Raw genomic sequence first — 11,799 nt, forward strand, 5'->3', positions numbered from 1 at the left:
GTATTATTCCTTTATTATTCAACAATAGCTTCAATTTCTTGGTAAAAATGATGAGGTTCACCTGTAGATAAAGGTTCTTAAAATCTTCTGTAGCTCATGGCAAGCAGCAGTGCACTTTTTCAAAGAGATGCTGGGCAAGGGACAGAGAAAAACTGAAAAAGTCTGACTTGTAAGAATGAATGTGCTACTTGCGTTGTCCATACCTCAGTGGTGACACACACACTAGATGGACGCAGCTGGTATAGAGCTAATTGCACATATTGTGTAGGTGCTGATAATAAAGTCACAGCCCAGATGCCTGATGCCAAAGTCTGTCCCTGTATTTGGGCTGCCAAGTCTCGTAACCATTCACACGCTCTGTGGGGAGTCTCTCATCCAGCTGTAAGACCCAGCTGGTGAGGGGATCAAAATCATGCCCCTTAGTCAGCTGCTATGACCGTGAGTGGCAGAGGCCCTCTGTTGGTATGCAACACCCTCTGCAATCTTACTGCACTAATCAGTAAATGAAATACCCAGCCATGCTTGCTGATCAGACTGAGCTATGAGAATGAAAAGCTATAAGCAACAAAATCAGATTAATAAAGCCAATGAATCTGTGGGAACAAAGGACTATTTCTGAAGACCAGCCTATCACAGGTCTTAGTTTTAAGCTGTTGTTAGTTCAAATATTAGAGACCAGTTTTCTTAGAGTATGTTTCAGAATCAAAAGCAAGTCCAACAACAGGTTTGGGACTGTTTCCCCTGTTCATATAGCATGAGATTATGAAAGGTTTTAGAGTCTCCAGTAGGCTCAGTAACATGTAACAAACAGTGAACAATGAAGCAATCTTCAGAAAGAAATACTTAAAATATCTGTTTATTTCAATATGTAGACTGTTTAGGAATTATACAGTGAAAATTAATTTGATACAATACCTTGTTTGAGAATTCATGCTCAAACTGAAAAATTAATTTGATACAATACCTTGTTTGAGAATTCATGCTCAAACTGCAGGTTTTTGTCAGCAAAGTTTGGCAGCAATTAGGACATGATTTAGGTGTAGTGGAAACATTTTTAGAAGCAGTTCTTTCCCCTTACTATATAGGGGGTCTAACACAGTCCATCAAGTAAGGTAGTGTGAACATACCCTTAGAATACCTGACAGTGGCCATTAGTTTTGACAGAGACTCCAGCCCTTAGAGAGCTCATTGGAACAACTGATTTGGAAAGGAAAAGAAAAATCTATTGATCCTGTGGAATAAAGAGCTTGATCAGTCCCCTCATGCAAAGAAGGCTTGGCAAGGAAAACAGGCTTAGCTTTTCGCTTTTTACTGTCTCCCCTCAGATCTAAGATGTAACTCAGAAGATGAGATTCCCTTGACTTCCATTAAGGAATGGCAGCATCCAATGCAAGGCATCTCCATTGGGCTTTTAGTATTTTAAAATCTTTTAAGGATACTAAGGACTGAGTGTGGGAAAGACAGCCCTTTAGTGCCTTCACTAGGCTGACAGGATGAGATACTCCAAAACCCTCCAAAGAGATGTCAAGGGGAGGCAGAGGGTTGTACTTTATTAGGTATCTTCTCAGGGTTTCTCTCAGGGGTGCTCAGGCATCTGATAAGGAACCGTCTCTTTCTTGCTTTCTCTGTACCTTTCCTACCACCTGTGTGGTTTCTTTGATGTCTAAGAAGGATCTAAAAAAATGCTTACGGTGCAGCCTCAGTTTAACTCTAAATGACTTAGGAATCAGCCACAAGGAAATAAATTGATAAGAAATCAGATTCTGTCAGGCTTTGCTGAAGCTTAATTTCAAAAAGTAGCAGTGTTGTTTTAAAAGCAGGTCAGACTTACTATATACACTATGTCATAGGCTTGCGAGAAGGATTAAAATAAAAAACACAGTCCAAAAGACCAGGTTAGAGAAAGATAGAATCAGTCAAATCTCCTAAAATATAAGGACTGCAACTCAAGAGCAAGCCCACAGAAAGTGTAGGTAAATCTGAATAAAAGTGTAAACTTTATTCAAAAGCTCCATTTTTTATTCAGGGACAAAAACCATAAAAGACATGTAATTATTGAGAAATGTAAAGGGATGAACCTCATATAAACTGTTCTTGATTCAAAGAGGTTAGCTAAATGAAAAAGAGAGAACAATGATATAAAAATCTTTTTCTAAAACTACAGCTGTGGATTGTGAAACCTTTAGTTCAGCTCCTAGGAGGATCCTCAGCAATTTCAACATCTCTGCACATCTCACAGAGTTAGAAAAGTAACATCTGATGACCCATTTTTAGAAAAAAGAGAACTGCTCCTTTATTTTTTTTTTAAATGAAAACAGATTTGTTTGCTAGAAGTTTTCAAACTGATACATCCTTCTTCTTGCAGGAAGAGGTGTTTTTGACCTTATCACTGACAAATCAGTTCAGTGTTATTCTTGATGTAATAATCCAAGCCGTCACTTGCACCATATATAAGATATATGGTAAGTAAGTCATCTTTGCTTCTTCCCCCCCCCCCCCCCCCCCCCCTTAACATTCAGTAGTTGTTTAGGTAGTCTAATGCCTGAGGTGAAAAACACTTGTGGAATCTTGCCAGTGTACTCATCTTTAAAAATTACCCTGGGGAAATGCATAGGATATGTTAAATGGAATACACTATTTTTAAAGGACAGAACCACTAGAAGACTTGAGCAGAGGATCCAGGTAAGCAAAGAAATAAATCTCTAGAGATTGATCTGAGTAAAAAATATAATGGAGTATGCCTCTCTGATTTTTTCTCTGAAGATGATATATAAGGATAGAAATCTGGATTTTAAAACTATTACTGCAAAGACAAAACAGCTTATTTGAGTGAAGAGTACTTATTCTTCTCACAAGATGACTACAGAAAATCTGATGTATTTTAAACACTGTGTCTCACGGAACCTGTTTATATGCAGCATAGCTTAGCATTTTACCTCCTTTTACTACATCTTTTTAATTGTTACCATTTTATAGCACTGTGCAAATGAACTGAAACTCACTTTAATAAAATCATTGCCTCTTTAAAAACAGAGAGCTCTGACCTGAAACTCAGCATGAAACAGTGATATGAGTTTGCTCAGCTTTTCTATGGAGAGCTTTTCTCTTGAAAACTGCATGACTGTTAGTATCAACCAGAGCAACAGAATTTGTATAGCAGATTGCAGATTTCTAGAAATATTGCATTTATCTAAACTGAATTCAAAATAATATAGACCTCTTTTTGAAAAAGATTTTCCAAGATTATCTTTGAGGTTTTTTCCTAATGATCAGGCAATATAAGCCCAGTCAGATATCTCTAATTAGGTAAACAACCCAGGTCGATTAACCCAGTGAAGCATTCTAGCCAGTGGCCAACACTGTTTTCTACAACAGTGAGATTACAGGTTAAAGCACAAAACCACTTACAATTTATTTTTCTGGTTTCCAAATTAGTATCTGTAGTTTCTCTTATCAGCATGTGCTGGATACTATAAACAACTCAGAGTAGTGAGTACTTTTGCAGAGAGGCTTCTCAAGCAAAGGCTAGGCTAGAGGAATGGGGCTTAGTCAGCGGAAGGAACTGCTCACAGGGAGGACCACAATTTAAGCACACAAAAAGGGCTGAGAGAAGAAGAAAAGATGCAGGGAAGATGTAGATGTCATTCCAAGAAGGCAGAGGAAAAGGAGGGAAGGTATTGAGATAACAGCAGGAAGAAGCAGCTGTTGCAAAAAAGAATCACTGCAGTAATACTGAGGCAGCATTTTGCAATAATGTTTGCATGAATCCTATCAATCACATATTCATAAAATCTCACTCTGGGTTTATGACTCAGGTGTTTTTCATACCCAAGTTCATGCATGAGCATCATTCAGGTGCAAAATGATCAAGACAGAACGTGCTGGGTCTGGCAGCGAGTCCGTCATCCCATAATCCCAGTATATAGCATGGCTGATACATTGGAAAGGGGATAATTAGCTATATGCAGTACCAGGGACTTGTACTGTCAGGGCATGCGACACAGATCTGGCAGATCTAGCTGAAGGGAATATTAAATATTTGTGTAGTGCCTAAGTCTTGTCATGTTTTGAAATAAAGAAGTTAATGTTTTGGACCAAAGAGTGTTTAATAAAGGTGCTTTTTTATAAAAGAGTTGCTGAAAGTACTTAAGAAATATAAACTCTTAGATATTTTAAAACCAACTTTACTGTCAGTACACCTGAGCCACAGCCACTTCCTTTACCAATAAAACCATTCTCTCAGTATTGTAATGACTATGTAGTTAGTACGGCTGTCAAAAAAAACTGTTTCACAGAGAGCCAGAGCTTCCTGAAAGCCAATGTTCGAGGAGTCTGACATTACTTATTTTCTCCCCAAGAAATTGTATCTAGGCAAAGCTGAGACCCAAACTGTTAAAACTTGCCAATTTTCTCTTATTCTTTGTCTCCAGAAAACTTCATACCATACTCAAAATGCCAAAGTAATGTCTGAACATGGATGTTCTCATTCTTGATATTGTTAGGAGCAGAGTTAACAGGCAGACTCAGGAAGAATTTGGGCAAGGGGCTGGGAAAAGGTTTGCAAAAGCAGCACCTCTTTTTGTTTACAAAGTGCAGATTTTGCTCCATTAAAGATTCTTCCTTTTTAGGCAGATTCATATCTGCACTGTGCTGCATAAGAATCTTCATCAGGAGCTGGCAGATCAGGAGAGACTCGGATCCTCATTTTTAAGGTCACAGGAAAGTGGTCAAAGACCCATCAACCACTCCCTTCCCCAAGACCTCAGCTTAGGTTTAGCCAAATTAACCATTCTGACACAAATTAAGATAAGGACATTAGCATTTTGAGTGATCTATGTTTACAGCAGAAAATAGTCCTTTCACCTGAACAGTTTTGTCTAGAGAGACACAAAGACACACTTCAGGGATTTCACAGGCTTTAAAGCAGAGTGGACCACTAGGAGCTCCTACCAAAAAGCAGAACGGAGGCCTGCCCCTGTATCACTCCAACCACGGGCAGAGTTTTCTCAGTTACTTTTAGTCTTGCAGAACTCGAGTGCAGAGAAAATGAAGTGGTGGCTTTGAGAATGTGGTCTCTGCAAAAAAAAAGGTCTGCAATCACACAGGGTAGACCTCGCCATTGAAAAAAGTGCATGGCGGAATGCAAGCAGGAAAGGAGCAAACATTGCTGCACTACTTGAGTGGTCAGGGTTCACAGAGCAAGTTGGAGCAGACACACTAACTGAAGGCTTCTGTGTCAGGAGCAGTCTGTTGCCTTTGTCAAGAGAACAGGCGTCATATTGCCAGGAAAATGCAGATTTCAAAACCATCAACCTGCTATGAACAGCCACCACTCTGCCATGAAGTTCCTGACAAAAACAGTCATGATTACATAGGAAGAAGGAGCAGCCCTTATACTGGAGAGCAAAGAGCTCTATGTGAGTGGCTACCAAACGCATCAATTTCACTTCCCCACTAAGTGACCACGAAGGACATTTGGTGCCTCTGACACCCGTCTTCACAAAATCCTCTTCCTGGCTTCTCACAGGACACGCAGGAATTCTACCGTTTTCTCCGGGGTCTGTCAGAAGACAGATCTCCTCAACGTTTCAGAGACCACATTGCACAAAGCTATGCTTCTGCATCTGGCTCACAGTCCTACCTGGGACTTGGGAAACGGGGAGAGTTTGGCGACAGGAAGGGCCGACATCAAAGTCGCAAGTCTTTTATGCCATGTGCCAAAGTGTTTGCCTATCTGTTCTTTCCACAGGACGGCACGCTGTTTTCATTCCAGAGCTATTGAACACCAGCACGCTTCCATGGCCTACGCCTGACCCAGACTCTGTAAGGGACACAGCATTGGCCATTTTAACCCAGACCAACGCTGCCGACTTGCTGCTCTGCAACACCCGGGACGGCAGGTCCACCAGGTGGGCATGTTTAGTACTGTGCAAAGGGCATGTCTGCACCTCCACCAACCTGATTCCCATAGGCACTAAAGCTCCCAGGAAGTCACGAACAACCCAAACAAGCGGCACTCAGTTGCGTTTTACCCCTGTCACAGCACCTTTGCAGGCAGCGGTTTACACCTTGCCAGTGCCTGGTCCTCCTTGGGTGAGGGCTACCGTACGGGCTGGCAGATGAGAAGGTGGCCAGGTCCCAAGGAGAAGCACGGCTATGCTCTGCCTGCCAGCCGCTGTGCTTTCCTGTTCCTGCCTTGCTGGCTCACTCCACCCCTTTGGAAAGCCACTGCTGAGCACAACAGCCCCAAACTACCCGCTCCTACGATTAAATTCACCAGTCCTCCGCTTCTGGTTGGGTCAGGCAGCTGACAGGCTCTATTGAGGAGGAAAAACGCACCAGGGAGCGTACACGTAGGAAGTGACACGCAGCACACTTCCAACATGCAGCAATGTGACTTCACAGGTATACAGATGGGTTTCCTGGGAGCTCTACAATTTCATTCTCCTCCACACCTTGACATAGGAATGCTTATGTGCTCAACAGCAAAAAGCATTCCAGATGAGGACATCAGCGTCTTTCATTCCCCTCACTGCCAAGCTTGGGGTTTCCTCTAGTTCAACATCCTTTTCTTCCTTTCCAGACCAACACACCATGGAAAACCATACCGTGGAGTTACTTGACTTGCCGCTGACAACAGAATTCGACTACAGCGATTCAACACCATGCACGGGAACTGAGGAAAAGCACTTTGCAGCAAAACTTTTGCCACCGCTTTATTCTTTGGTGGTGATATTTGGCCTCATAGGCAACATGCTCGTTATCCTTATCCTGGTAAAATACAAGAGATTGAAGAGTATGACTGACATCTACCTGCTCAATTTGGCAATTTCTGATTTGCTGTTTATATTTTCTCTCCCTTTTTGGGCTTATTACGCTGTTCACGACTGGATTTTTGGGGAGGCACTGTGCAGAATTCTCTCAGGTGTCTACCTCCTTGGCTTCTACAGCGGGATCTTTTTCATAATCCTCTTGACCCTAGACAGGTATCTGGCCATAGTGCACGCAGTGTTTGCGTTAAAAGCTAGGACAGTTACCTACGGCATCCTCACCAGCGCTGTCACTTGGGCTGTTGCTATTTTTGCTTCTGTTCCTGGGATAGTATTTCACAAAACTCAAAAGGAAAATGCACGTTATACTTGCAGTGCTCATTATCCATCAGAGCAAAGAAATGTATGGAAGCAATTCCTGACCTTAAAAATGAACATCCTGGGACTTGTTATTCCAATGTTAATTATGATCTGCAGCTACACACAAATTATAAAGACACTACTACAATGTAGGAATGAGAAGAAACATAAAGCAGTCAGGCTTATTTTTATCATCATGATTGTCTACTTTTTTTTCTGGGCACCATACAACATTTGCATTCTCTTGCGTGATTTTCAAGGTACGTTTTCCATCACTACTTGTGAAGGCAGCGGTCAACTGCACAAAGCAACCCAAGTGACAGAAACCATCTCAATGATCCACTGTTGTATCAACCCTATAATTTATGCCTTCGCTGGAGAAAAATTTAGGAAGTATCTTCACAGCTTTTTCCGAAAGCAGATTGCATTCCACTTCTCGAAATACTGCCCTGTTTTCTATGTTGACACAGCTGAACGGGCTAGCTCCACCTACACACAATCTACTGGAGAACAAGAAGTTTCTGCTGCATTGTAAGTCATGTCTAGAGAAAAAGTGGAATTGCCTTTTGTGAAATCAAGTCTGCGATGAGAGCCTGCAGAATCTGTCCTGGATATTGGCTCTAAGGCAGCTGCAAAAGATCACAGAATACATATTTGCCAGAGCTTGTATTTGCTCATTTGAATATTTGTACATAAATGAAAAGGATGTATCAAATTAGCTACTTACATATGCTAATGTGGGATTCTGTAAGGGAAAAAAGTGTTCTCTTTTTTTGTGAACGTAACAGCACAATTTTGTACTATAGGGCCCCAAACCACACAAAGGCTGATGGCCTAAGCTAGCAGGCTCATAAACTGGCTTGGTTTTGAAGTGAACTAGAGATTAGAAATTGACACTGGTTCTTTGGAAACATCTCTTAACTGTACCTTACACAAGATATCTCACTCATTTAAACTCAGTATCAGTAACATCTTTTACTAGCCTGATTGTATATCTCTGTAAATAATGCTAAATTACTGAGGTCTGTGATACAGAACCTTTACAAGTGGTATGGGAAAATTGTACACATTTAGAAGAGACTCTGATATTTGTATATTTTCCTTTGCATATGGTTGAGTACCAGCCTCTTGGTTCTTTCTCATAATAGTTTTAACTACTAGGTGTTGATATCTAAGTGACTTGAGAGTTTGATATTTCAGAAGGCTCTCGTTTAATCAACTGCTGTTTTATATGCTACTCATACTAAAAAGCTAATATAATGACCTATCACTGATCAGAAAATCAATGTGTTTACAATGTTTTAAAAATAAAGTATTGCACATAGAGCTTTAACCAGGTTAGATCAAATGTGGACAAGTCCACAGGTTTTTAGCTTTTTAGTGCTAGTGACATTTTTCTAACTTACATAGGAGAAAAACTTTCGAATATGAAATTCACGCAGTCATAATGGCTGCAAAACCACAACAGCATTAGAGGTGTGAAAATGAGTACTGAACAGAGTTGACCTAGATGTTTTTAGATATAAACGTATGCTATAGACATTTAAGTTATCAAAACATATGAATAAGTAAAAATATTCACTGTTCTACACAGTCAAGGGCATAGAACATCTCTTTTTTGTTTTAGAAACAGGCATCACTTGGGGGCTATGACAATGTTTTTTTCTGCCATTTAGGAGTTTTACAGAGAGCAAAAGCTTCCATAATTAGTAAGACTGATGGTCAAATATGATTGGGCTTCCCACTAAAGCTCAGATCCTGCAAAGCACTTAAACATATAGAAAACGTGAAATATAGGGATACTCAGGTGCTTAAGATCATACCATAATCACACTATTAATTGATTTAGGCCAAGCTGTCCTTTCTAGTATTTCTTACATTTCACCCAAGACATATGGTTTTGGACAACTCTGGAGACAGGAAATTCAAAGTGAATATTTTGATTGCTGTTCATATCCAGTAGGGTAATTTCTGTTTCCCAACTTCTCTAGACCGCCTTTTAAATAATATTTTCAAAGAAGCAAATGTTTCAAACAGCCCCAAAGAGATTTTACATTGCTTGTGAAAGCAGGAAGTGAAATAGGGAAATCTTTGCTTATCAGACCACTTGGTTTAAGTTATTCAGTTTTGTCATATTAGGCAGCACTTTTGGACTACATCCACATTGGAAGTAAAACAAAAGAATACTACAGCTTCTAGTTTACAAGGTTTTTAGCTGCATATTCTTTTTTAAGACCCTGTGCATCAGTTACTTTCTAGACTTTGTATATGCTTTTAAAACAGGTAACTACCTATATCAGTATAAGCAGAAATTGGGTAATTTCATCAATGTCAAATATATGCATTTAAAGAGATAGGAAACTACATGCAGTAACTTCTAGATAGGCTGGCTTTTTTTTCTTCTAGAATATCTTTATGAAAATATTTTTATATTTTATTTTGATCTTGACAAGAACTTTCATTTGAACCCTAAGACACATTGCTTTTAAGAAGTTACTTTCTGTAGAGGGCTTTGATGTCAGGCAGGGTATTTATCTTGACCAGCCCTGCAGGAGCAAAGTACAACAACCAAACATCCACAAGCACACTGACAAGCTTTTCTGAGAGGCATGTCAAAAAGCAGCCCCGATCCTTTGCAGTGTTCTCTTCGATAGCACGGATCTTTCCGAGCAACAAGCAACTTCCAAAGGGAAGAGCTGGAACTTAAGAGACTGGTGGCCCAGTGGATCAGCAGCTTAGCAAGAGTTTCTATCACTTGACTGAGAAGGGACCACACTTTAGTGAATCAGAACAAGCCAGATTTCAGTTACTGTAGTGAACTGTGATCCACATTCGAGGACATAATAGAACACACAGTATTTGGTAGCACTGCTGGTACATTCAATTAAGCAGTCTGCAAATAGATTGTAATAATATTTTGTATTATACAATCCATTAAAGTTGGTTAAATTTTGTGTGAAGTCTTCTTGATCCTTTCCCCCTCCGGCCTCCCCTTTTTTCTTTTTATTTAGAATAGCCCAGAAGAATGGAAAAGGAAGACAAATTCCTCTTTGTAACAGGTTGGCATGATGCTGAAAGAGCAGGCGGGACAAATTCAGGGTTTTACAAGTGGACTAAGAACCTGCATCATCAAATAACACAGAACCATCAGGATAACTCCAGTGTTCTTAACTGCTTGTCACTAATAAAAAATATGCTATTTCAGTTGTCATTACATTTTTTCTCATTTATTTTTACAGATGGGAAGAGCACAATCTCACCCAATTCACTGTGATCCTAGAAGAATAATATTAAGTGTTTTTAAAATAAATAAGCATACAAACCAGTTTTTAGTGTGTTTAGGTTACAGCACTTGTGCACACACTTCTCTTCAGTTCTTAAGACTGTGGTGCCATCATGTGGCCACACTGCAATATTCACTACCCCAGCCATGCTTCTGGTGCTTTCTTCTTTTGAAACATTTATTTTCCTAACAGGATTTTCTATCAAAATAGTGACTACTCCCCATATGGGCAGCATCAATATTATGCAAACAGCACTGAGCCTTAGAAAACACTTAGAAACACTTAGAATGCAGGTCCATTGGATGAGTGGGCATGGTCACCTTTTAGTAATTCGGGCAGATGCAACAGCATCCCATCTGATATGGGAGAAGTGAGGCTTATTTTAGTTCCTGCACAAGCTTTGCATGCACTCACGTTGTCTGGATTCCAGCCTAGATTCTGCTCTGGAAGGAGAGCATTTGACATTCATGTGCATAGCTTGGAAGTTACAAGAAAATACATTCCCTACCATGTTTCCTTTGGAAAGACAGTAAGGATTGAAACTTTGATGGAAATGGGATGCTCACATTTTCAACCTCTCCCAGACCCCAGCAGCTGTGATAGTCACCCCCTTATCACCCCCCAGCAGAAGTCAGCAGCACCAATGCCCCAAGACTATTCCAAGTGAGCCCCCTTGATGGACTTAGGGGTTTTTTGGACAGTAGATGCCAAGTGTGGGGGATGCTGGGGCAAGGGAAGCAGCCTTTCTTTTCACCTTCTATGGCAACAACAATTTCAAGACCGCAGACGAGTCTCCTCCAGCTTACTGCTCCCTAAGGCCCACCTGGGCACCCTGCTGTCTTCAACCGCGCACTGGTCCACCACTGCCACACTAGGGGCCTAAAGGTCAGGGGACGTGCTTTAGTGGTGAACTTGGCAGTGTTAGGTTAACAGTTGCACTTGATGATCTTAAGGGTCTTTTCCAAGCAAAACGATTCTATGACTCTATGACTGCACTGACAAGTAAATCAGGTGCGATATGCCGCAGGGACGGGCACGCCAGCGGGAAGAGGACGCCGGACACGCTCGCCCGTTACTCGCCACCACAGACGGCCGCGCGCCCTCACCGCCCTCACCGCCCTCACGAGGGCGCGAGCGGCGACACGACCGCAGCGCGCGAGCGGGGAGGCGGAGCGACAGGCCCCGCGCGCCCTCAGCAAGCTCCTTCCCCCGCTCAGCAGCACCTCCAACAGTCAGACCGCGAGAACGCACGCGCAACTGCGTAAAGACGTAAAATCCACCCCCCAACCATCACCGGCGGCGCTTGCGCCTTCCTCGCTCTCTCACGCCCCACCCCGCCCGCTGGAAGCCACGCCCCCACCCTCTCGGGCCCTCCCTGCGCCTGC

General features: G+C 41.6%; 1 protein-coding gene across 1 annotated transcript; it reads left to right on the forward strand.

Moving 5' to 3' along the window:
* The first annotated feature begins 5,768 nt into the window (after positions 1 to 5,768).
* LOC104630492 (C-C chemokine receptor type 5) lies at positions 5,769 to 10,329 on the forward strand. The gene is made up of 3 exons (XM_075745615.1): positions 5,769 to 5,909; positions 6,584 to 7,661; positions 10,142 to 10,329. The coding sequence occupies exons 2-3, from the start codon at positions 6,595 to 6,597 to the stop codon at positions 10,197 to 10,199; spliced, it is 1,125 nt and encodes a 374-aa protein (XP_075601730.1). The 5' UTR covers positions 5,769 to 5,909; positions 6,584 to 6,594; the 3' UTR covers positions 10,200 to 10,329.
* The last annotated feature ends 1,470 nt before the right edge of the window (positions 10,330 to 11,799 follow it).

Source organism: Balearica regulorum, chromosome 2 (genome assembly GCF_011004875.1).
Source record: "Balearica regulorum gibbericeps isolate bBalReg1 chromosome 2, bBalReg1.pri, whole genome shotgun sequence".
NCBI classification, from domain to species: Eukaryota; Metazoa; Chordata; class Aves; order Gruiformes; family Gruidae; genus Balearica; species Balearica regulorum.